This window comes from Haliaeetus leucocephalus, unplaced genomic scaffold, assembly GCF_000737465.1.
Source record: "Haliaeetus leucocephalus isolate CR32 unplaced genomic scaffold, Haliaeetus_leucocephalus-4.0 Scaffold702, whole genome shotgun sequence".
In the NCBI taxonomy this organism is placed as follows: domain Eukaryota; kingdom Metazoa; phylum Chordata; class Aves; order Accipitriformes; family Accipitridae; genus Haliaeetus; species Haliaeetus leucocephalus.
The window spans coordinates 4,454,244-4,482,044 of NW_010973138.1; the positions used below are offsets into that span (position 1 = coordinate 4,454,244).

Below are 27,801 nucleotides of genomic sequence, written 5' to 3' on the forward strand. Positions count from 1 at the left end.
ATGTACTACCAGCTCATCTGCCAATTACTCACAGCAAGGCAGCTTTAGTTGAGTGTCTGAACTGTAGGTAACTATAGGTTAAATGGTACAGGCTCTTATATGTTGGCATTCAAGACAAAGTATGGTCTATCCAGCTACCCGAAGGGCTTTGAAGACCCATATGGTCTTTGTGTTCCAGATCTATTTTGGATCGCTTTATTCTTTCACAGATATTTTGATCTGTTTGGAAACCACTGTAACTTATGACAACACTTGACTTTGAAAACATTTTATGCTAGAAATGAAATAGCTGCTTACCTGGAATCTAGGAATATTAATTTTAAGTCCAAACTTGCTCTGAACATAAACATGTTACTGTGAAGTTTGATCTCAGTGATTGCACTGGGAGGTAAAGATTGACCTACAGCCACCAGTCCAACGATTTGGTAACAGGAATCATACAAAGACATATCTAGCATATACTGCCGTATCTTCAAATAGCCACTGCAATGGATCACCTGGCATGAGAAGAAAACACACTCAATATCTGATGGCAATGGAAGAGGCTGCAAGTCAGCTGACCACCCGGTTTCAATGAGGTTATAAAGCAATACACACTTATAACACAAAATACTACATAGCCTGTTAAGGCTTCAGAAGTGTGGTTAATTTATAAACAGAGATTAAAACACAGTAAATGCAGTTGTTGTGTTTACTGCCAACATGATTAATTCAGTATTAAAGCACATACTCTTTGGGGACTGCTTTCTAGTTAATACTTTAAACTCTCTTTGATACAGATTTCTTGTAGGTACAATCAGAATTCCTGTCCATTAATCAAAAAAATCTGGAAGTTGCTTTTTTAAATTACTCTCTCTCTCTCACACTCATTATTCTGATGAAAAACAGACACTTTAAAAGTCCAGTGGAGATTAATGCATCACATTTATAAAGATTAACTGCTGTATATGTAAATGCACTAGAAATGAGTTTTAAGTTCTCCAGTCAAGTTCAGGTGATGTTCTTTTGACATGTGACCTAGCCCAGGGTCTTGAGACCAGATTCCTGAATCCCCATATACAATTCCTAATCACAGGAGTGCTAACTTCAGTGTTAGACTGTAAAAATTCACAATGTCGGCTAGAGTGGGGAAAACTGTAACCTGGGGATGACTCCAGAACATAAAATTTATTTAATGTAGTGCTGGTGTTTGGAAATCATTTGTGCTCCTGCCAATTTTCTAGTCCAAACAGCAGATATACTACACATCCTTCCACTTAATTTCTGTATTTTTTTGACTTTTAACTGTATCCAGTGGAAAGGAATTAATTTCCACTGCATTTAGTACTCCTGAACAACCTACTAAACAGTTACCTATAAACAAGCTCCTCCTGTAAACCTTCCTTCCTCCTCTCCAATCACCAAGTGATAGTACGTTTAGCAAAAGTAAAGTAGCAAGTAAAACTTATTTAAGATCTCTCAGCAGATCCTACTAATTCCCATACTATTTGATTAATGAGTTTTTCCTGCGCTTCAGCTAATCAGGTGATATTTTCAAAATTATTAAGTCCTGACTCTAAGTATAATCAAAGAGAAAAAATTTAGGCCATCATCTCTCTAGTTGAATACATCCTTAAATGTTTCACTGCGTAAACTTTCAATAGTGAGCAAAAGAAAGAAGGTGATCCCTCTGATTAGCAGTCATAAATGGGGAGGGAAAAAAATGTACAGAGATACCACCACTACAAGCTCTACTCTTTTACCTGATTTCAGATTCAGCTTTGGGACAGAATCATATTTGCTGGGAAGCAGCTGAGCAAACAGGGCTCCATGTAATTAAGAATTATCAGTCTAACCAGGTAGATAGCAGTGTAAATAGACAGATATATGCCTGGACCTTGAACACATTCCTTAAAAGAGCTCTGCTTCTCTTGCATCCTTTTCTTTTTATTTTTGCATGACTCAGACAAAATGAATCCTCACTAGACTGTATGTGAAGTACCCTTCTCTCCTGATGTTTAAGTGATAGAATTATACTGTGTAGCTCAAAGAGCAGCAAATGCACACTGCAGAGCTGAAAATAAGAACTACCTGAATGGCAGGTATTATTATAGAATCTCAGCATTTGCTGTGGCTTCTGATTTCATGTAATAAATAGAAAATTAATATAAATTATAAGATTCATAAACAGACTTGGTGGTTTAGTCATTACTTGATAGTAATGACTGTTTAGGATAACATTATGGTCTCATATGTTGAGACCTCATAATGTTGAGGTAATTCTGGTCAGGCCAATGAGGTGACTTGTGCAACTGGGTGGCCGCTCAGCCAGAGCACGGTAACACCAAGGCAGAGGGATGCTGGAAGTCTTCCAAGTTACTGTGTCTGGGTTCCTGCCTCACCTGCCTCCAGTTCCACAGGGGAATGAGACCTAGCTGTGTGCTCTCCTTGCACCTCCATGGCTGTGCTCCAGCCAATTCCCCAGTCTGGAAGATAAGGGATCAGGATGCAGGAATGTGCCACAAAGCAAACTCCAACTCACTGTGAGTCTAGACTTGCATTACTAAGGGAAACTGCAATCAGCAGTGGCATTTGTTGCATCTGTTTTGATTCTTTCCATCACAGACTTTGCTTTCAGCTACACATATGTAAAAAAACCCTAAATAAATAAACTTGTTGCTTGTTGAATACTTGGAGGCAGGGGTGGGGGGCACAGCACAAGCTTATATACATTACCTTGTAGCCACTGCATGTCAATCCTGCATTCCTCTTGGCTAGGACACACTTCATTCTCAGGAAAAATGATCTCTCAATTTCATATTCTGAAAGCATAAACCATATTGCTTATTTATTACTGAAGATTTCAAAACTGTCCATAACATTGCCTCTCATGATTTAACAGATGTGTTTATGTCTCAGCCTTAGGCAGCAATAGAAGTCAGCCATTCTAATTTCCCACACAATGTCTGCCCTCAGGATTTATTTCACCTTCATGTTAGGATTCCCTGTGAAATTTCCCTGACAAATCAGCATGAGTACGTCTCCAAATTTATGTTTTTACCACCCTTCACAAGGCAATCACCTTGTTTCTGAACAGCTAGCTACCCACCCATATTGGTAAAGGGAAGGAAACATGTCCTTTGGAGCATAGGTAAATGAAGGTACTCTCCAAAATAATAGCAGAATGGGAAACAAGAAAATTAATTGGTTTTGTAATAATTTGAGTATACACAGCTAGTCATGCCCAGACTGGTGAACTTCTGGCCTCCATATGCAATATTATTACCTGTTTTACTGACTTCCAAAACCATCTTGGTAGAGGGTTTTTAAACAAATGTCTTCATGGATAACCTCCAGAAATGTTTTAAAGTTAAATATTGCTCAGGTACACACATATTTTCTGCTAAGAATAAGTTACTATTATCTTTAACATTAATTACTCCTAATAACAGTTCAGACATCATTAATATTTCTGACTTTTTTTACTGAAAGCTGCAGTTTGGCAGAACACAACTATATTAGGAAAAGAAAACTCATTTGGTACATTTGTGAATAGGAAAATCAGGGAAGCAGAAGCGTTTTTTGATTTGTTGCAATGTATATTACCTCCTAACTCCCCATAGGGTTTGATCCAAAGTCCACTGTAATCATTTGGTGTCTTACTTTAATTTGATTTTTGTGCATCCACCACTCAATTAACACCTCTTAGCCACACACCTGCAGTGGTTGGAACCTCAGAACACTACCTGGAAACCAATAAACTCTCTATATAAAGTTCTGAGTTTAAAGGTCTGAAGATACAACCACAGAAAAAGGATTTAGCGAGGAGGGAAAAGAAATGCAATATGTAGTGCATCTCAACTAGTTCCTGAGTATTTGAATTTTCCATCTATCTTCCTAATGTAAATTAGATCCATATGGGGAAAAAGGCACTTAAATGAACTGGCACATCTACTATAGAGTTTTAAATACAAATGTATATGATTTGGTGGGAGAAGGCATACAGTACAGATTGCTATTGCTGAAGCATGACCTCATGAGTAAAGAATGGATCTGGGAGTTGGGAACATCAGTGCAAGTCATGGCTTCAATATAGATTTTCTGTGTGACCTAACACTAGTGCTTGCTCTCTTTCTGCTGCAGTCCCATGCACACAAAATGAAGGTAACTTTCTCCCTTCAAAAAGGCAAGGGAGAAAAATAATTAATGCACAGTAATGAGGGTACAAAGACCATCTTTGGACATGGAATGAGTTGCTAGCAATTTTAGTGACATATTCTTCTATAAAAAGAGATGATTAGTGGAATTGGAAGCAATGCCTTAAACTTCTCAAATGTCCTGCCACAAGACCTAAAGGAGTCTCTTTCAGTAACAAGCTCCTTCCAGGCACCTTATTTGTTAGCCCTCTATTTGCTGCTTCCTTCATTTTTAAATGTTACTGCAGACTAGTGCACTGCTACAGAAACACTCAGTCAGCTCTAACGTCACTCTTCCACCAGGACTAGGTTATGATGCACAGTGTGGTCTTTAGCTGTCTATAAAACTAGAGTAGAACCCAGACTGTATGATAACATTTTTTCTTTATTATTTAAAATTGGTAATTATTTCATTATTTATGAAGAGGTCTTGTCTCCCTGATTTCATGATGGTAGATTGTAAGCAAGAGGTCCCCCTGGAACACCGGTCCTTGTAACTAGCTACAGGCTCTCTAGGAAGGAGGGTGATTAAAACAATTCAAGGGCAAACATGCTGTGTAGTATAGGAGGACAGAGTAAAGAGGGATAGAATTGCACCTTAGTAATAAGTGGCATGGGGAGGGAAGGGTGATAGAATTGTAATTCAATAGTAGCTGCATGTGATTTGTGAGACTGAACAGTAATAATTGGTGGCTTTGTCATGTGTAATCAAGTGCAAAATTATAAGTGTAATTTAATAATGATGTGCTTATTAATTATTGATCATTGAATTATTAGGTTTTTAGTAGTGTGTTGCTGAAGCAAAAAACACTAGTCTCTTAAATCAGTTACATCTCATGCCTGCAATCTAGAGGGAAGAGTCACCCATGAGGAGCTCATCTGTGAGCTTCCATTCTTGAGGCTTGAGCTAGATGATATTAAGATGCCTTCAGTAAGCAAAAGGAGAGAGATGGTCCATGTGGCCAAACAGAATCTGGGCCCTGAGTGACATACTGCCTTTTTACCTGAAGAAGTCAAAGTAGTATATACAAGATGATACTCCTCCTGTGTGTATTAAGAATGAGTGTTTGTGTGTGTCTGTGTTTGTGTAGGAGCCCAGCATTGCTGTAAGAGTTGCCATTTTGGGGTGGAGGGAAAGCAGAATGAGTCTAAAGGAGAAAAAGAGAGCCTGACCATTCTTGGATGGTCTGGGGCTGTAACAACTGTTAATGCAGTTATTTACTAATGCAGCGTGTCCCATAGCACAGGTGGATGCAGAATACCACAGCATTTTTAACCAGCAAGCTGGGATTGTTACATGGCTGGTTAAGGCTAATGGTTGTGTCAAGGTGCCCAGTGAATAATGTGCAGGTGCTACATGGCATCTGGCATCTTTTTTGCAGGATTGGAGCTGGAGAACACAAAAGCTACCAGAGGGAGATCTTTGTGAGTGTGTGTGTGTGAGTATAAAATCTACTAGCAAGCTTTGAGACTGACTCGCTGGCAAGGAAAAGCAGGACCAGGCCATTCATATTGTTTATGCTTATGTGAGTGCTATTAGTGTGTATGTGGTGCCAGTAAAAGCACTGTTCTGCTGTTCGTGTTGATCTGTCATTGGTGGACTCTGTGCATGTATGTGTGTTTGTGCGTGCCTACTGGGAATAAAACCATCTCCAGACCTGATCAAGAGACTGCAAAACAGAAAGGAGCAGTAAGACCACAACCCTCACATAAAGAACCTAGATGTGCAAGACAGTGAACAGTGAGAATTAGTATTCATATTAACTGATACCTCTGCCAGTGTGACTCCCCAATACCCTTGAAAGTAGCAGAAGGGGATAGCAAAGCAAAAAAGACCTAAAGTATATTTGTAATTGTAAAGCTGACTGGGAAATAAAGAGGCCAGGTATCCTGCTGGATGCTAACACTCTCATCAATACAATGCAAAACTTAAAATGTCACATCCAGGCTGTACCTGATGCGGTTAAGATAGTCTCCTCTGATGAAGAAAATGTAGAAAGAAAACGAGACACTTAAAGGTTTAGCAAGCAAAGAGGGAGACACCGAATATTCAAATAGGAGAAATCAGATGAGCTGTGAGAAGAGTGATTACTAATGCATGTTGTCCTGCTGCAGAGGTTAGTCACAAAATTGTGGGGAGATAGTAGGCATGAAAGCTCAGTTATAAAGCAGGAAAAAAGCCTGTAGCATAAAGATCCAGCACCTGCTGTAAAAGCAGAATGACTGGAGATGTCCAGGGATGTAGCAAAAGTCTCAAATTAGGGAAGACAGAAAAACAGTAAATGTAAAATAAGCACTCCAGACTTGAGTAAGAGGTGAATGTAACCAATTGTTCTTAAGAGCCAAGTGATTTTATCAAACAGAATTGTTTTGAAAAACTGCAAAAATATAACAACATAAAGCATCTAGACCTAGTAATGTAAATATTGATATCACTAGTGTTCTTTCAAGCAAACTTGTAAGCACAGCACATATAAATAACAGAAAGAATCTTAGGCTATCAAGAAGGTAAAAGCAGTTTGAAACAGAGAAGAAATCAATCAAGTGCTACCAGTTCTTAAGTAGTTAAAAGTTGAGAGAACTGTGAGTTAAGCACATCTATATGAAACATAAGAGAGAGAATAATGAACAGTAAAATGTTATGACTGAACCAGAATATAAGCAACACTGACGGAAAATAGCCTTCTTAATTATAAGAGCATCTTCATACCATCTAACAACCGAAGCTTAACCACTGTATTCAATTATTCTGAAATGTTAACTATATACAGGCATCACTGTAAGTAATGTTAACACTCGCCCTTTAAGTGTTAAGAAAATGATAAAAATCTATGTATATACTATGTCTGTTTGTTATAGAGAAAAGATGAAACCAATAGGTTGCAGACATCAGCTAATGAAGGATGAGAAACGAAATGCTACTGAGTAGTCCAGGAAGTCTTATGGAGATGTTCCAGCTGAGTTAATACCAAAACCCAAACTATTAATAACAATCTTTGTTGTTTTTTGTCTTCCATATGTATCACAGAAGAAAAAGTAATCCATTCAAACTCCATGGATATTGATAACTACATCTTGCTCAGCTTTGCTTTTTTTTTTCTTTTATGAAAACAGAGAAAAAGAAATAAAACCAGATCCAATGTGAGGATATTTTCATCTCTAACAAAAGAAACCCCATTTCTCTGGATAAGGATGTACTTCATATTATTATCAGTAATAATGATTAAAAGAACACTATTATTGTAATCTCTGCATATGTATGTACTCTGTGTGTGTTTGTATGGACATAACTTGATGTATTTACAAAATAGCATTTTTAGAGCTGCAATAAACAAAGGATATTTCATTAAATATAGCAGTGGCTCCCATGGTGAACTGTACTTTCCAACTACGCCTTCACAACGCCTGGAACTGAGACAACTGTATCTTCACACAGTGTGGTATTGGGGATATTTTAGGTTGCAGTAAAACAATCTCATATGTAAATTCACATTTGTCACTGCAGAAGGTATTATATATTATACTGCCCCATTGACTACAGCTTCAGAAGCAAGCTGAAAAACTGGAAAACTGGCAACAAGCTGAGTAGAGTAGAGTAGAGTAGTTCAGTTGGAAGGGACGTACAACAACCATCTAGTCCAACTGCCTGACCAATTCAGGGTTGACCAAAGGTTAAAGCATGTTGTTATGGTCACTGTCCAAATGCCTCTTAAAAAGTGACAGGCTTGGGGCGTAGACCACCTCTCTAGGAAGCCTCTTCCAGTGTTTGACCACCCTCTTGGTAAAGAAATGCTTCCTAATGTCCAGTCTAGACCTCCCCTGGTGCAGCGTTGAACAATTCCCATGTGTCCTATCACTGGATACCAGGGAGAAGAGATCAGCACCTCCCTCCACTTCCCCTCCTCATGAAGCTGTAGAAAGCAATGGAGTCATCCCTCAAACTCCGTTTCTCCAAACTAGACAAACCCAGGTTCCTTAGCCACTCCTCACAGGACATGCCTTCCAGCCCTTTCACGAGCTTTGTTGCCCTCCTCTGAGTGCATTCAAGGACCTTCACATCCTTCTGAAACTGTGGGGCCCAGAACTGCACACAGTACTCAAGGTGAGACTTCATCAATGCTAAATGCAGTGGGATAAACACCTTTTTTGACCGGCTGGTTGGTTTGCCCTCTTGGCTGCCAGGGCCATATTCAGTTTAGTGTCAACCAGCACCCCCATACCCCTTTCTGCAGAGCTGGTCTCCAGCCACTCCTGTCCCAGCCACTTGAGGTTTCAGAAAAGTGAGCAGTCACCACATGGAGATGGCAAATTTTGCTGCAACTCATGCTAAATTTCACTGTTGTTGTATCTCTTACTTAGCACCATTTCCTTCAAATACCTACTATTCTAGCAAGTCCACCACATATGATGAAATTTGTTTAATTGCACCTTCTCTAGCATTTGCCATAGTCATCTGTAATTCTGACAAACAGCTGTGTATTGCTATGAAAGGTTTTAACAGTTTTCCTTTATGGGTGTAAGTATTGCAGCATGGGTTTGCTTTTCCATCTTTGCCTTTACTGTGTATGTCAGCATCTATTTTCCCTTTTTACCTGAATGTGACTTGCTTCCCTCTCCCAAACAATTTTAAAGTAATCAGGAAATTGATCTTTCTTTTCATATGTGAGTTAAATAATTTTCAAAGTTTGTACATTCTTCTGTTCAAGTTTTTTTCAGAAGATGAGTCCACAAAATGTCTCAATAACTGCTGTAGCTAAAAAGAAATCTCCGTCCCTACTCCTAAATTGCTAAGTACCTTGAAAGGCTCTGATGATAGCCTCCTGAACAGTAGACCAACCCTCTTAGTACAGCTTTTAACATTTCCCAGATCTTATTAACATTGTGTTTATCTTTTACAGGAATTAAAGATGAAAAGCAGAGCTTTAGGGTTCTTTCTAAATGTTTACCCTCCCATTTTTGGCATAGTGCTTTTTTTATCCAGTTACGTGGAGCATGATCAGAGGCACTATTTTTATGTTCCAGCCACTTCCCATATTCATTGTAACTTGGATTTACTTTTGATAGCAAATTTTTTATTTTGTTTGTCCTGTATCAATGTTTAACATTTGAAAGCAATTGTCCTCTCCCCACTGCTTCACAAACTTTTATTGAAATGTTTTTAAGGATGACCTGTGAGACTCTCAGTTTTTATCCTGGAATTCCAATTTTCCATTTTTCCCTAACTGGGTGATTGGTAATAGCTGAAAATGAAAACTGATGCAAGTAAAATATTGATTTTGATCAACATGATTATATACTTCAAGCAGATTTCTCTACCTTTCCTGCTTCTTTGGAAGGGTGTATCTGAGGTTACTGAGATCCTGACTTTTTCAATATGCCTGCTAGCAGATATTTTGATAAAATTGAGATATCATTTATAATAAGTTTTATAGGGGGAGGCACTGCAAGTCAGAGTCCATATCCACATCCAAAATGTCCATTTCAAATGCATCACTATTTATTTTTTAGCCAAACTCCAAGTTTCCCTGATCACATTCAGAAAAGTTTTTCTATTCTACTAATATATTACTATATTGCCTGGTCATCTTACAGAGGCTCCCTCCCTGAAGCACTGCTACAGTGTAGTTGAGTAGGTTCAGTAAAAGCTAGAAATGAGGCAGAGAGTAAATGGCTTCATTCAAATCCCAGCCCAAACTTATCCATATGTTAACATCCTCACAGAGCTGAAACACAGCAACCTGTGAATGAGAACATAGAAAAACATTGCTGTCCATGGACATACAGAAGATGCATTTCTTTCTCACAGCACTGAGTACCATTTCTACAAAGTATGCCTTCTCCGTTAATCTCTTCTCTTTTCGTAGCTTAGTATACCATGCAATACAGTTGACTGCAAGAACTAGCCAAGAATAAAATAGCCTGTTTATATTTTACAGATTTGTATTTTCTTACTCTCATAAACAGAATAAATGTCATGGTAAAGAACATGAGTCTTGCTATTTTGGATAAAGAATTTGTGCATTTGTTCACTTATATTGCACATGGCTGCCAAACAGGATTCTCCAAGCATTTCTGTGAAATTATGTTTAGCTTTATGGAAGCCAGAATTGTCCATCCCTGGGGGTGCAACTATGAAATCCATCTTTGCTTTCCACTCCATCTTTCATCTCCTTTGAAAGAAAACAGTCACAAAATTCTGTGGTTTGCATGCTGCTTGCACAGTGGACTGAGAAAAAAGATCATCATTTTTTTTTTCCACAGCTTCACCTCTCATACCTTTATTTTCTCTAAGGTAAAAGCTACTATTTTATATCTCTTTCCCAAAGCTCCCAAGTCTTGATATTAGCAAAATATGGCATTGTTTTGTTGTAGAACCACTTTGTAAATTAATATACATCAGCATGCAAACTGCACACTGCTGCACCATGCGCTGTTTTTAGAATGTATGTCTCATCTGTCACTACAAAAGATATGAAGCAGCATTAAAACTAGGAGCTCTTAACACAGCTAAAGATTCATGTTCCTTCTACATGGCAGCTTGGATGCAATGTAAAATTTCAGCTATAGTGTAGGAGATGAAAACTATTCTTAAAGGGCACATTTAGACCAAAGCATTGTGCAAGTGGTCACCTGCTTCTAACTTCCCTCCCATCCAACTTGTGCAGATATACACGCCTGCCTCAAGCTAGTGCATTCCTCTGGAGACAAGGCATGCATGTGTGATACGCTGCACTCCATGTCCCTGCTGGACTGTTTTACAGGGTGGAAACACAGATACCACAAGTTCATGTCTTGGATAACACTTTGCTGCCCATCTCCCAAGCACTCTGCATATTTTTGCCCTTTCAGTTGGTTATTTTCATCTTACGTCCTCTATACTATAAAGTTGCACATGTTCTACTCTTATTCTTGTGTAATCTGCAAAGCATCTGGGTCCCACACAGCACATTGCTGACTAAAAGAGCATGCAAGTATCTTGGCTAGTCTCTTGTTCACATAACAAGGCTATAGCTTTTGTAAGACACAGCAAAGAGAATGCCACAACTTCTATCCTTCAATTCTGAATGAAGGTGACACCAACTTCTAGAACAAAAAAGAGGTGAAAGCACTGTAGGGTGCATACAAAAGAGATGCTTGCATAATAGCACACAGAGTTTTAAGGTAGTCCTTGAAACTGGGAATCCAGGATTGACCAACGGGACCAGTGTAAGAAGGGGCTTGCAAATGCCTTTGGTGGACTTTCCTCATGACAAGTTCAGAAGTGGGCCTGGAGATGAGTTAGTGGAAAATGAGGAGTCAGACCTGCATGCCTGGTGCATACTGACCACCTTTATTATTGCTATGCCAGAAAGAACAGCACAAAAGTGAGGTTGTGACTAAAACTATTCTGCAAAATTAAATACTGCAAGCAAAGGGATTTATGAAAACAGCATTTCCCTGTCCTTCCCTGATACATGTGGCCAAAACTGATTCCAAGTAAGAGAGAAGAAAAAAAACAGTTAGACATACTTTCCCTTCTCCTTAACACTGCAGCCTCATATATACACATGCAGGTTACAGGCTTAAGTATTTGAGAATACTTATCTTTTTAGCAAATGAGTGGCACCCGTTGAATGATAAAATATAAATGCCTTACATGGCAAAATTGCAAATTATATGTATAGAGAGAGCAAGTTCCTATGCACATACTAAGTTGAAAACTGCAGTTTGTGGGCTGACTTGGTTTGCCCTGATAATGCTCTTGCTGTGGTAGAGAAGCAGTCAGTTCTGTTCTTAGCCTCTGTCATAGAGTTCCAAGCTTGCACAAGCTGCCCAAATTTCCTCCCCATTTGCACAGTTTGTTCTGTGTCCTGACTGTATTCAGAATCCTGTCAGTGCTGCAGAGGGTAAATTGTCTCCATTATCATTCCTGTCATCAAAACTCAGCTGTTTGCTAGGATTTGCCCAAATTCTCCTTTGCTCCTGTAAGTGATGCTTCCAAACTTTTCTTAGAGAAGAAACTCAACAGGGCACTAGGCAGAGAGGAGACAAATAGCTTTTGCAGTCTGAGACACTCTACTCTCTTTGGTATACTTTACTGTTAATTACCAATGAAGATTTTTTTAATGGGGTGACAGCAGTCTGCCCTGTTTTCCACTTTCGTACATCCAAAATAATAATATTTTCTAGGTTTCTCAAGTTTAAAATAACACTAACGAACAGTGGTAACAGGATCATCATGTTAAACCATTATCATTCAATAACAGTTCTCCTATAAAATATTTTTTAATTAATTAAAGCAAAAATTCCTATCAACATTTGTCTTTTGCATATGTACTACTAGCAAAATTTCTGTAAAACTTAGTGTAAAAAAGATCTTTCCAGATGTAAAATTCTCTATTTCCCTTCTTTTAATATCAAACAAAATGTATGTAGGGAAGGTGTTCTTCCTTGAGAGGAAAAGTATGCACTGGCATTTACTTCTTAGCTGACTGAAACGGTGCCCTCTAAAGCATCATCCAGAGTGGAGAAAGCCTGACACAGTGTATTTGACATTCCTTGTGTAACTTAAATTAGGCTTATAACTAATCATATAAGAATTATCCAGTTATTAGCAGACAACTGGAATGTCTACAATAACTACAGTATTCCTTTTTCTCTTTGTCTGCTCTGGGGAATGTTAATATACTGTTTTTTGTATACCATGCCTTGGTGTGCAAGTCAGCAAAAGTTGGGAAGCTATAGACATTTTAAAGGATTAAAATCTTAGAAAAAGCATATGAAACCAATAAAAGACACACAATGTCTGACTCCAAAAACACACATGGAAGAGCAGCACACAATGCTGAATACCTCTCAGCATTGCTTAATTGCTTGTCTCAGTTAACCTGCAGTGCAAATATCTCTTATTTTGCTTGCTTGCTTGCATATATTCAGCTGCAATGATGACAGATGGACTGACTAGTCATACCCAGCTTGCACCACCCTGATATTTCATGCAAAAATTTCCTTTTTTATTCTTATAGATATGGTTCAGGAGGTACAACATCTCCCCAAAAAACTCCAGATGGTTTAGTAAGTGTTACTATTGTGCTATAAGCCTACCCCTCTATGCTGCTAACTGTTAAAGAAAACTTTCTGCAAAAATGGTTGGTGCAAGCACACTTTTGACAGCAACATCATTTGAGGGCTTAAGGTCCCAACATTGTAGTATGTGCATCCCAGCTTGTGTCAGTATGTTGTTTCCTCTAAAGAGCATGCTAGAGGGGAGCGGGGTATAGTCAATAATCCTTGTGTAATCCTCGATATTCAGTCCCTGAAAGCCAGCCACTATTTCAGACACATTCAGAATGCTTATCACCTCTGGACAAGGAACTTTGTAACAGTCACTTCACAAACCTCTGTCAGCATTGTACCCCCCACCATGCTAGTACCAAGATGCTGTGCTGCTGAGCTGTAGCAGCTTAGACTTACCAGCCTGACAAACATTTAGTTTTATGCTATATGTAAGGTGAGGAAAGGGGCAAACTCCTCACATGGCTCCATGAAGTTCTGGAGCTATTGTTGGCTAGGCAGAACTTTGCATGGCACCACAACCTGCTAGGTCTCCTGCACTAAGCAAGGGAGATATGCAGCATGCACTGAGTCTTGACATAGTCATAAACATAACCTTCCAGTCTTCCAAGATACGGAAACAACTGTTACCTCATCGTCCCCACATTTTGGAGCCCAGCTGCCCTGCTGGATGTCTACCTTCTGCCCCAGCAGGAGAATCTCATCCACTGAACCCAGTTTGTTAGTTCCACAAGTTGAAGCAACAGAAAAGAAAAGCTTTCAGAGCTGTGAATGCTTAAGAAAAGACAGCATGTATCAAAACAACTTCTCTACATCCTAAGAAATCAGTTTCTCAGCCCTACACCATGAAACAATTCCCACTTCCCTGTTAGTGAAGTGTTCCATATCTTAGGATCGAGACCCAGGAATCTTGATATCAGTCTATGCAACAGATACAGGTGGTATAGGGAGTGCAAAACCGAGGTTTAAGGCTTCACAGGTACAAAACTAAGCCAGAACACACTAAAATGCTGCAGACCAGAAATACATTAAGCAATGTTTGAAAAGGCGTGAAGGGCCAGTGGAGTCATCTGAGATCTGAACACAGCCAGTACACGTCATTTGGAAAAGATATCAAATTATTCTCTTTTTTCTTTTTTTTTCTTTTTTTTTCTTTTTCTGCTAACCCATCCCAGTTGAATGTAATGGATTCATTTTGCTACAATTGGTGCAAAGTTGGCCTGAAGACTCATGTGAGGTGATTTGCTGAGGCATACCCTACCTTTAATGTGTATGTGAGAGAAATTACTCTTTTTCGCCACCCCAGCTACCATCAGAAAGAGAGTCCAGCTGTTGGCTTCTTTCATAGCAAGGGATCAGTACATATTGCTTTACATTTTCAATGCTGGTCATGCAAGTAAAAAGGCAGCTTAAAGACTTTGTAAGTTAAAGCTGAAATTCTCCAAAGCCTCCACAGATCATGGGGCTTATGGCTTTCATTGAGTCATAGTTTGAAGACTTTAAAGGCCAGAAAGGAGCATTAGATCATAGGTGTAACCTGTACATTGTAGTTCATTAAACTTCAGTCAGTTACTCCTGTGGTGAGCTCAGTAACTTCTGGCTGCCTAAAGCATATCTTCTATAAAGGCATACAGCCTTGATCTGAAGACATCAAAAGAGGAAGAAACCACTGCTTCCCTCAGTATTTTGTTCCTGTGGTTAATCAAACTCCTAGTTATAAATGTATGCATTATTCTAATTTGAGCTTTTGTGGTTTCAGTTCACAGACATTGGTCCTTGATATGTTTTTTCTTCTAAAACAGTCCTTTAGTTCCCAGTATTTTTCTCCCTTGAAAATATGCACACACAGTAATCAAGTCACCTCCCAATCTTCTTACTGATAAACAGATAGTGTTGTTTCATCTCTCATTGTAAGCCTTTCCAGTCCTTCGATCATTTTTGTGGCTCTTTTCTGTACTTTCTCCAATTTGACACTTTTTTTTAAAAGTGGACAACAGAATTATACAGAAAAATCCAATGTCCATTTCACTAGTATTGTATAAAGAACACAGTTATTCATCCCTGCTATTCCTATTCACTATTCCTGTACTTATATGCACAAGGATTTTCCATTACTCCTTTTTGCCACAGCTTCATCACAGGAGCTCACACTGAGCTGTTTGTCCTTTATGACTTTTTAATGCTTCTCAGAGCTCTGCCTTCCAGGTTCTTGCCCCAAAAGCTTTCCTTACCATAACTTACTGTAGCACCACGTTGGACTTATCTAAAGAGTAATAACACAACAGCTAGTTCACCAACATCCATTTTCTCAAATTTTATTACATTTAATATTGCTATGAAGTCCCAGCTTCTGGAAGCAAGTGATTATTCAAGAATTTTCACTGTCTTTTAAAAAACAAAGTATCTGCCCTCTATGTTTGAAGATGTGCCTTGTTGTACCTAAAATATTAGGAAGACCAGGGCAAATTTAAAAAAAAATTAAAAGTTATAATTTAAGAAGGCTTATGCCTTTAAAACTAGTATGTCATTTTTTGAGTATCAGGCTAAGTCATCTGAAGAAAAACAATGTGACAGTGAGCATGATATAAAGAAATCCACACTATATCTGATTTTATGCAGTGAGCAATAACTTGCATTTCCCTGGGAAATAAAACTCATGCAAATAAGATTTCTAGAGCTCAACAGCTGTAAGGCCTCTACATTTCTCATGTTGTTTGGTCTTTCAGAAAAGCTTTTATGGAATTGATGAAGCACTGGAAATACAAGAGAAGGTTTGAAGAGAATAATGAAGGACAATGAGGAAGATTAAAAGCAAATGAAGATATAAATAAAGGGACAGCAAAAAAATTTATGAAGACTGTAAAACTAGAAGTCAAAAATAATCTGTACTCTGGGTTATTCAATACCAGTAACAGAAACCACAAAGTATAGATATGTATGTTCACATTTGTGACTTTATTTCTATCATAACAGACCTTATCCAGCTACAACTGCTGAAATAGCAACTGAACTAAAAATGTATATGCATATCTGAGAATTAGCTGAAGAACACATCTTAAGCAAGTAAAGTTACATGAGCCAAGAGCTAACTTTGTGTTATAAACGTCTATGTCTGCAGTGCAATATTGATTTTACTCCTGAGTAATACCACAGATTGGAGAGACCTATAACGTAATAAAGTTATAAAAGAAAAGTTTTTATTTGACCCAGTGACCTGATGATTCAAACATGTTTTAAAAGATTAAAAGAGATAAAATCAAACCGAAATGACAAAAAAATGGTCTTTAAAAAGTCTATTTTCCTTTTTATTGGAAAATAAAGCCACTTTTACTCAACTTCCCTCAGTGCTAAGTTATTTGTAGAACTCCATGTTTTATTTAAATATTCAAAATACCTACTAAGATACAGATAGAAGTTGCTTCATTCTTGTCATTTATTAAATAGGTTTCAGAGCTTCACTGAAGGAAAACAGGAAACCTATTTTGATTTCTGTAGGCCAGGTGGTTTCAGGTTATACCTCAAGATATAAATGTATAAAATGTATACACTGCAGAAAAGGGAACTACTGGCACAAGGAAGACAAATATAAACAAATATTTGGTCACTCTGTTCATTTTAAAAAGATTTAGCTATGTATTCCTGATATTTTAATATACCCACTCCATGCATTTTATGGGGAAGAGACACACAGAAGTAAGATTTGCATAAAATAATCCCTATACAAACCATAACACAGCCTAACTCCTTTATTTATGTTCTCCAAGTCTAGGAATCCAAATAAGATGCTGTTGTTTTGAGGTTTTTATCAATTTTCTCTGCTACACAAAATTTTACACAAAATAAAACATATGTAAATGGCTCACATTTCAAAGTAAATTTTCCTTTACCTTTGCAGTACTGAGAAACCAGAGCTTGATGCTAATAACAAACACCATCTATGTAGAATGAAGTAAAGAAAGCTACAGAGAATAAGGCATATATCTGTGGCTAATTATACCATCAGCAGAATTTCAGACTGAAACAGTTGCAAGTAAACTGAAATCAACAGTTTCAATTGTGTGTAAAGTCTTTTCAAACACAACCAGAACAGAATTACACTTCGCAGTGATGAGAATTTGTTAAGGAAATAAAGAATTTGACCATAAGTAGCTAAAACGAAAGAGACCTGATTGTTTCAGAAAACAAATGCTAACAGGCAAGATAAGCATCCAGAGACATCTACATGTAAGCAAGAAACAGACAGTACCTAGTTCTGAACAAAAAAAACCCCCACCCTTCTGGAATTGCAGTAGTAGTGTGCTGTCTCACTGCTTTTAGTAAACCAGAGTCATGACACTAAACAAAGAATAGGAAAAGCTGGGGGCTTATTTGCATTTGACATAGAAATTAATACCAGTCAGTTATCCATGACTTTAAATTTGTAAAAAATCTTTGACTAACAAATATTGTAAAAAAAACAGGAGGCTATTGCCATTGGCCAGACAGTGGGTATAAAAATGTCTTACTACCAACTCGGATACCAGCAGAACTGCATGAAAAGTCATGCATTTATACCAGAGGTATCCCCTCTGCTTATCAGTAAGGTAGAAAAAAGAAAAAAAATGTGGGTTTTTTTTTTTAAAGTCAACATTAAAAAAAAAAAATCCATGGCAGAGGAATGAGCAAACTATGAAATTGTCAAGTAACAACTAGAATCAGAAGAGTCCAAGAAAAATAAGAGTTTGTTTTTCAAGACACCAAGGGATACTCAAGACAACCTGTTTAGGGAGGAAGAAGAGAGAAGGAGGCTAAGATAATTCTTCCATTTACACCACTCAGAGAAGCAGATATACTTCCAGGCACATTAAACTTCCTTGCATGCAGAGGGTACATGGTTCTGCGCTGATAGAATCACAGCAGTCAGAACTGTGGTGAGATCACCAAGTACAGAAAATGCACAGGCACCAGAACTGTGAAAAAAATGCCTGATCCTAAACAGAATTGTAGTGCAAACCCAAAGCTCCTCATGCTTTTAGGAGCTGTGCCTTAAGAAGGCCAGTAAAAACTAGCAGGATGTGAGCTCCAACTGATTAAGCAATTATGAAATATATGTGAAAGCACGCTGTACATGATGGAGCCAGATTACTTCTGATATTTTAAAGTTCAAAGAATTGCCCCTGAGGAAATGAGCTACTGAAGAAGATAGTGCAAAGGTGAGCATATCTTTGTTAGTTATATAGTAGTTACAACACTGAAGTAACAACTTAATACACAAAGGGTTATGTTAATATGTATGTGTGGTGGCTGAGCTCAGCCAGGGTGGACAGTCTGATCCAGGCGTTCACATAATCAATAAGAGTTCTGCTGTCTTCCCTGACACTCCATCCAGCTTAGCATCATGCTGTATGGGTACGCGTGGGTGAATCATCTGCAGCACCTGAACAGGATGTGTGGAGAGTCTTGGTGAATCGGTGATCCAGTATCAAGGCAAGAGGACATTATTTTCCTGGAGAGATCACTTTTTTTATGAGAGTTTCTAAATCTAGGTCATTTACAAAACCCATTCTTGCTCTTCCTACAGTGGAGGGTATAGGTCTGGCTTTTTGTCCAAGCTTCAAATTTAACAGTTGTTTTTAAAATATTAAAAGTGCCCTTCTATTTCCCAATTGCTTAATGTATTATTCTTTTTTTTTCCCTGCTAAGATCGCATAGTTGCAGCTGTGCACAGCTACACCATTGCAACATTCCTGCAACATCAGCAGTGATGACAAAATAAAAGAGATGAAATGGCCACTGGGCAAAATCTAAAAACCTGTTTAAAACTGCATGGACTCCATGGCATGAAAAGCATTATTTAATCTAGGGTACCTTACTCCCTTTACTACAACAAACCAAAATCATGGGTCACAGTTTCAAGTTCATGCTCCTCCTCCATTCACGTACATAGCTTCATATCAGTTAAATATGAATGTGTCACATTTGAGCCTAGGGTTGTTACTTTTTTAGTTTTTCAATGGTAGTTTGATCACAGATCACACAAGTACCTTGTAAGAGGTGAGGATGAAGAGGCTGGTGAGCAGTAAGAACAGCTGTCATCTCATCATGATCAGAAGGATGTATGTACTCATAAATGCTATTACCAGTAAGCTCCACCTGTGAAGAGACATGTAACACATGAAGGAGTGCAGCTGGCTATTTTTTTTCCTATCCCAAAAGTGCTCTGAAGTAACCTGCATACACTGCATCTGGGTAACTACACACCACTTTTAAAACATAAGTTGAATGTATCAAAACCATGTTCCAAATTATACCCATTAAATTGAATTAATTCCTTCTTCAGCGGTAACTAATATTATAGGGACTTTTGTGGGAATTTCTGGTGATGATGTGGGTACAGAAGAGCTGCTATTAGAGAGAGCTGGCAAATGAAGTGATAAACTAGAGCAGCTGTAGAAATGTTAGATTGCCACAAAATGGGATAAAATCTCTGCGAACTATATTAATGTCTCTCAAGAAGACAGATATCAAAAAAAATAATGTTTCTACAGGTTCCCAGAAACTATCACCTGCATTCAGCTGGCAGCTGAGCTTTCAGAGCCAAATCACTAGATTTACACAATTCCTTTGTGTCTTTTCAAAGAGAATCCACCACACTCAATCCACAGTAGTGCGAAGGGCTCAGAACAGTAGCCAGCAAATTCAAAATGCAGACTTCCATAGATTTTCATGGGCACTGGATTGAGCCTTCCCTGCTTTAAGTAAACATGCACAATAAAGACTAGATCTATCTTAAATATCTGTGTATTCCCTCTTCTCACTTGAACTTTGCTTGCAGAAGAATGTATTTCTGTCTTTCCCACTGTTGTACCCATAATAACTGTTGCACAAAAAAATGAATGGTGTGCACCGTATGTCCTTTTTGCTAACTCTATCTGCCACATATAAAACTCACCAACAAAAGTCTCCAGATAGATGCAGTAATTGATTTAAGGAGTGAACCAATACTTTGAGCCTGTGTTTTAAATTAGTGTCAGGCTGCCCAATTGTTCAGTGTGGCCTGATGTGCCTTGGGCCCCCAAGATCAGAGACAGCTGAGAAGTGAAGTAATTTAACCTATTATTCTGAGCCAATCCTACTGATTTGCTAAGATGTGTGAGTTGCCTTTTCTTTGGAATAAATGAAGTTGTCTACCCCACAAAGCAATCTTTTTCCGAAAATGTTTCTCATCGTTCCATTTTCTGCATTATTCATGGAATGTCTCTTCCCAAGACTATGCAAACTAACTTTTTTTCTAGCCATCTATTCCCCACTGCCTATTTCCAACAACCCCTCCCTGCAAAAACAAAACCACCAACACTGATCTGATATTCTAAACAGAATAAAATTTCACTGAATAAGGAAAACAAGAGTGAAAGAAAGAGAAAAAAAGGAAAGGAGAGATGGAAAGAGAGAAAAAGAGAGAAAGAAAAGCAGAGAAAGAGGTGGGGAGAGAGAGAAAGAGGAAGAAAAGAAAGAAAGAGAGAGAGGACAAGGGGGAGAGGGAGAGAAGGGGAAAGGAAAGGGAAGGAAAGGGAAGGAAAGGAAAGGAAAGGAAAGGAAAGGAAAGGAAAGGAAAGGAAAGGAAAGGAAAGGAAAGGAAAGGAAAGGAAAGGAAAGGAGATTATTTACACTGCTTCATTTATATAATTTTGTCTAAAAGTTCTCCTTAAAAAGCACTGGCTGTTCCTTTTTAGGATTGTAACAGGTGGGGGACCTGTTATAGTAACACCGCATATTCAAGCTTTAGTGGTGGGGGAGGAAGGAGAATATACAATCTCACTGTGAGTCATGCTTCTCAATGCTTCTGTTTGGTTTTAATTACATGGGGGAAAATGTATCGTGAATGTCCATAGCTATCTCTGTAAATACCATAATCACCTACAGACATGTAAAACCAATTTTTAAAAAATTCTAATAATTCTTATGCTGATGAGCATTTCATTGGCCTATATGCTTAGTAAACCAGAACATGAAAAAAATTATCATTGCAAAAATGCACAGCTGTGGTCAGTGTTCAAACCAAACCGAGTATCACTTATGACCCTGTTCTTACTATTTTATCTTTGGCTAATAGTGATTTTGCTGAAGAGTATGTTTTGCCTTCGAAATTAAAACAATTGTATCAGAGAAAACAGCTTCCAAAAAAGAATCATTCATGGGTGGCTATGTGCAAATAATCTCTCCCTTCAATATAAAGACTTTCTTACAAAAGCACCACCAACCAACCTGACTATCAACATCTACTGTAGTAATCCAAAAGATCTTGTTGCATGTCTGCTATTACCAAGTATAATCATAAACACATCAACATGCATCTACTCTCTTACAAAATATAACTCACGGGTATCTCTTGCTTTTCCAAAAGTCACTACCTATTTCAAAAAGACTACTCACAGAAATACACATTCGTTCACAGGATTCACAGGACTGGACCCAAGGTCACAGTTTTATCCAAACCGTAATTCGTACCCAGGGGCTTATATCTAAAATTCAAAACTAAAGTGCTTTGTCAAACTAATGACTAGTTTTTCTCATTATACACATAGGAATATTTTCTACTCTGATGTATGCATTTGCAATCCCAGCAAAATCAGCGGGAGGTGAACATACAACACTGAAACCAAAATTGACTGTAAAAATGCAAGTGGAAACATAAAGCCGTCAGCAAAGAGATGGGGACTATGTAAGAGTCAAATAACCAAAATATGTATACATAATTTTGAAACTGACCACAGTCTCCTGCTACGCATAGTCCATGCATGCTATTTTAAAGCCTACAATGAAACACTGAAAACCTAAAAAAATAAATTTTATGGTTCAATTCATAAACCTTCTAAAATCCCATGCCTCAGGATTATTAAACCAGCTTCCTTGATGCAGCTTTTTAATATCTGTAAATACCTGCTTACTACCAAATATCGCTGTTTCCTGCTAAGAGGGTTTTTTTGTGTAACTCAGCTGCACTTTTTTTTTTTCCTGCCAAGAAACGATTCATAATAAACAGAGGACTAAGTAGATGGATTCTAGAGCAAATAATTACATATTTTGCCTTTCATATACTTATTTGATGAAAGTAAAATAAACTCTTAGAAAAGTTCAGATGTTTGTGGTTAAATATTTCAAGACTTATCAAAAGTCAAAGATAAGCTTGGCTCCCTCATGGATGCAGAAAATAGCTGGAGTAAGCTCCAGACTTTCAAAATTTCAAAAAAATATATCTTTCACCATCATTTCCTAAGAGGATTTTCCTACCCATTCTGTGTCTTTAGACTCTAAGGGGAAAAAACATTTGGGGAATATGAACCTATTTGTTACCCATGGAAAAAAAGACGCAAGGAATTGTCTCTCTCAGCTAGCAGAAGTCAGTTCAACACTGATCTGAGGCCAATTGAAATTATATGGAGAAGGGGGTCCTAACCATCAGTATTTACAATATTTAGTGTTACAGTTAAGAGCAAAGGCAGATCAAAATCCAAAGCCACAAATTAAGTGATAGGTCCACAAATGAAGATACAGCCTTTTCAGAAACACTGTTTCTGATTCTCTGATGCTGCAGACAGAAGTGAGTGAAGTAGTGCTGAAAAACAATCCTTAATGTTATTTTTAAATTTTAAAAAAGCTTAACTACACCAGCCAGCGAAGGGTTATTCAGAAGCTCTAATTTCTTTCTGCCAAAGTTGAATTCAAGATCAGCTAGAAGATAAAGGCTACTGTAGTAGGTCTCCAGGAATATCCTGCAAAATATTTTTAAATGGACTTTTTATTTAGTTTAAATATATATTTTTAAACAAATTGCACTTTAACTGGAAATTGATGTGTGGACTAGTTAATTGTCAAATTATTTAATAAAAAGACCTTTCTATGCACACTCTAAAAGATTTTCTACAATCATCATCACTCTGGTCTCAGCTTGTATTGGCTGGAGCTCTATGAGAGCACTTGTTGAAAATATAGTGTGGGATTATGACTTGGTGAGGGAGACTTGCACAATTTGCTTCTACAGACCAATCTCATTCTTGTTCATGTCAGTGGCAAAACTCCCAGTGATTTCCAGAGAAGCAGGAACAAGAACTCATTTAGAGCCCTGGGAAGCTTACAGGAATATCCTAGTGTTAATGTATTAATATCCTAGTATGTAGGAGTAGCCTAGTAGTAACGCTAGTACTACTTAAAGCAAAATTGTCCTGTCAAAAACAGAACATTGAGAAAAAGCAAGAACAGACTAGATGATAAAACCAAATGAGGAAGGAGGGGAAAAAATCACTGCCTTGTTTAGCTGGGGTTTTGGATTTGTAAATCAAAAACTGTGCGCTGTGAAACTGCTGGAGCACTTCATGTTTTGAGAGTCTAAAACATGCCCTTAAATTTCACATCCCTCTGTCCTCTCTGACCTGTAGCTTTCTGGGGAGTTCAAGGATACAGCCCATTCATTTACAAATCTCTGCTAAACTAAGATATTTGTGATTTTGCTTATTAAACAGACTTCAATAAGCAATATGACCAAATCCTCTAGTTTTCCTCAGTACCTCTTGCACTAAGGGTTTATAGATATTTACATGTGCAATGCACATGGAATTCAGTCTGTGCCGATGGCTGTAAGGGCATGAGGGCTAAATATGACTAAAGCTTGTATGACACTTTCAGTCCCCTCTCCTTGAATGTGGTAAAGTCTATTTAGTGCCCTACTGATCCCGCAGTTCTTTAATTTCACCAGATGACTGGATAATACTGAGACCTATGAGATCTGATGACTTGATATTGCTCAAAAAGAAAGAAAAGAAAGAAACAATTTCTGGACAAAACCTGGAAGATCGGTTAGCACTTATTAAACAGCAAGCAGCACAGGACAATGAGACTTTACTTCAGCAAGGACAGATGGGAACACTCAGTGCTTTGGAATAATTGTACTGACTAAATGAATCTATTTAAGCAGTCAGCAATGTGGTGGATCTTTTCAAAAAGTTAAGGCAAGAAAAACTTTTAATAAGGCTGTTGATTCAGAGTAGAAAATATGGCCATTCTGTAGGAAAGTTTATTCTAAAACAAAGCAATTTTAAAGTAATTTGAACATGCATTAAATGTTATGAAACAACTAATACTATACTGTAACAGACTCAATTGAACAAACGGCTTGAACCAAGAATGTTCCCTGGACACATTTTTAAAAGTTGGCAGAAAAAAAGTATCCACACAGAATATTGATTCTCAAAACTATTTTTTCTAAAAGAGATTACAAAAACAGGGATTGTAGTTGCCTCTGGATTTCAAAGTGGTGTTTATTAGATTATATACTTGCTTTTTCTAGCTATTTAGAATTCTTTTTTTTTTCACAGCTACTAATTCTAATATCACTATTATCAACACACTTCCAAAGAACTTCACAGTTTTTCAGTCAAAGTTATTAGTTACTACCAAAGTTGAAGTACACATATAATCTCCACAACTCAGCCCTTCCTCTGTTTATTGGCTATTGGAATAGCCACAAGGCATATTCCCCAGACATTTTCAGAACATCCTGCTCTCTCTCACCTTCATCTCCTCCTTCTTCTTCCCTCTACTATTAAGTCTTTTTTTTTTTTTTTCACTTTATTTAACTCTGAGAAGTGTTTGAGCTGCAAATGGTTCTGAAGAAACACTTCTGTTTCTTGCAAGTCTCATTCAGGGCCCAGTGAAATTAATTAGGAGTTTTTCTATTGGACTTCAGCAAGCTTCAGGTCAGGTGCTACCAATGAGTTTGTGTAATACATTTACACACAAAGATATGGAAACTTGCACTCTGCAATAAATTCAGGCTATTTGCCCTTGTGCCTATCCCAAGAAGGCAAAAAATTAGAAATGTCCTTCTAAGAAAAAAAAACAATAAAAACCCCTTATACTTCTTGTGCAGAACAGTAGTAAACTGAGTTTTATGAGTTCTATCACAACCATATAAAACGCTTTACTGAAAAGACCACTGAGCTGGAAAAACTCAGGAAAAACTACCCTGAATTCCATGTGAACACTCATAAATCTGCCCCCCTTTTCTTTTTTTCCTAAAGCACATTTGCCATAAAACTCATGTTCCACATCAGATTTCCTCTCTATTTCATAGCAAGTCTCAATATCTTACACAATCTAAAACATATAGACTTGAATTCTAAACTTTATTTCAGACATATAGCATTACCACACAGGCAATAGGTTTGGGTTTCAAGCTCTGTATATATCTGCAATTTGCAATATCATATTATTTATTACCCTTCTTAAAGGTAATGAGGAGTAAAATACAATGAACAAGAAAAGATATAAAGACAGTCACGATGTGGTTGTAAGTAAAGGGAACTTGAATATTTAAGTAAGGTAATTTATCAAAGAACAAAGTTGAAGCTTCAAATACTCCTAAAAAACACTGGCATTATATCCATGGCAAGATACCAGTATTAGGTTCCAAATCTAGTATCTGTATTTAACAGATGGACAGAATAAATCACTCATACCTGAGATAAACCAAGATGTACAGATGCTGTTTCTGAGATGTACATTATTTTGCCATCTGATGCTACCACGAAAACAAAGCCATCCAAAGTCTGAAAAAGAGAAATACGTAAGGTAAAAAGCAAGCACTCTGTTTAAACCATTTACAGTGAAAAATTTCTGAAGTCTTCTGGAGGAAGATTGCTATCCAACTTCAACAGCAGCAAATAGCAGCAAAATTTAAGGAACGGAAACCTTCATCCGATGCTGTTCTTACAAACTCAATGACACACACACACATTGTGAAATCCAATTCATTCCCTCTACAGATGCTAGCTTTACTGCTTCACTTTAAGTTAACATTCTCCTGTTGATTCTGGTTATTTTAGTACTTAGTACAAATCCTGAGCTATGTGGTACTTAGGGGAAAGTCTAGCACTACGCAAGCCATTTTTTATGGTATAATTGGCAGACACAGCTTACCACTATTTGCAATATATTTAATGAAACTGTAAGCAATGCTTTAAATTTTTTTGACTATATTTTTAATAATGTCTTTCTGAACAGAGGGCTGTCTGCTATGTAGCTATGTGAACTTAGCAAAAGAAAGAAAAATAAATCACCATTCAAAACTTTATCACACTTGAAGAGAGATATTTATGCTCATTAAGCTATACCTCTACAGTCTGTGAATCTCAATAATGGTAATATGCAATACAAACTTGAGATCCAATCCTACAAATTCTTATTGACAGGATGTTGACTGCAAGGTAAATATTACTTGTGTGAGTAAAAAATGAAGTTTAATTTAGCCATGTGTCATTCATACGAGAAAAAGAAATACGATGCAAATGGTACAGGTTAGCCAAAACTGCCCATGATTTGGACATACAAACTATAAGTATGTGGGTGCCTTGATTCTTCAGTGCCCAATTTGAGGCATTTTTTCAAAAGTATCTGATATCCTCAGTCAAAAAGTATCCATTTTCTCTAAGCAGTTTAGGACGCTCTGATCAACACATACATACTAACATCATTGGAAAATATATTTGGAAGAGAAAAATAATTTTTACAGTATACAGATAAAACAAATGCTTATTTTATTTCATCTTTTAAGTTACTGAACCAGGAGAGGAGCAATAAAATCCTGTATGCTTCATGGTCTTACAGTGCTGCCCCAATAAGAAAATATTCCAAATTATTCTCTGGCCTACTAACGATTCTAGAGCATGTAATTGAAACCAGATTACTCTTTGCCTTTACTTTTTTTTCTTTTTTGGAACATAAATTAAATTTTGTAGAAGTATTATAATGGGAAATAAAATGTTGTGCCCTTAGCCATAACTTTGCTTTTAAACACTGTCATCTTGCAATTGCTTTACCTTGTATCATAACTAAAGCCGTGTCAATACTTCCATTACTGCATTATATGGTGCAGTAGGTCTCTAACTTTCATGTACAGAAAAGCATACTGAAGCTGAAGCTTCACATGTAAGGTTTCAGTCTAAGAACCCTTAAAAAAAGTTTACAGTAAATGTGGGTTTATTAAAATGTTAAGCATTCATCATTCAGAAACAACTGAACTGTAAAATGAGTATTACAGGTGATTAGCATATAATGTTACTTAAGTTCATTTAATGCCAGACAAAATGTGAAGTGGCTAACAGGGAGGAGGAGCAAGAGTAACAACAATGATGTTTATGATATAACTAGACATGCACTTTCTAGGTAGACTAGAGATTCTGAAACAGCTGGCAGGGTATCAGCTACTTGGAACAAATTTTTCAGGGCTAGAAATAGCTCCACGTGAGGTAATTTTGAAATTTGTTAGTTTCCATTGACTGCACGCGGTCGGTAACGCACGCTTCGAATGACCCTACCGAAAGCCTGCTCTCTCTTTACCTCAGGAGAACGGGTGACATTTTGCAGGGCTGCGGGAGCAAATAAAGAACCGCGCGCGTCATTCCCAACGCCGGACAGCTTTCCCAGCTAGCCCACCCTGCCGCCTCCTCACCTCCCCCGGCGCAGGCGGCTTGCTTCAGCCTGGGGAGAACGGCAAATACTTGAGGCGGGGGGGTGGGGGGGTGGCTACACAGGGCCC

At 37.7% G+C, this 27,801-nt stretch overlaps 1 protein-coding gene across 1 annotated transcript in view; it reads right to left on the minus strand.

Moving 5' to 3' along the window:
• SIM2 (single-minded family bHLH transcription factor 2) overlaps window positions 1-27,801 on the minus strand; it is a 58,512-nt gene that overhangs the window by 20,339 nt on the left and 10,372 nt on the right. Inside the window, exons 3-6 of the mRNA XM_010580340.1 lie at window positions 25,724-25,813; window positions 19,253-19,361; window positions 2,716-2,801; window positions 298-497 (exon numbers count right to left, since the gene is read on the minus strand). Coding sequence (XP_010578642.1) covers window positions 298-497; window positions 2,716-2,801; window positions 19,253-19,361; window positions 25,724-25,813 — 485 coding nt within the window. The remainder of the gene's footprint in view (window positions 1-297; window positions 498-2,715; window positions 2,802-19,252; window positions 19,362-25,723; window positions 25,814-27,801) is intronic.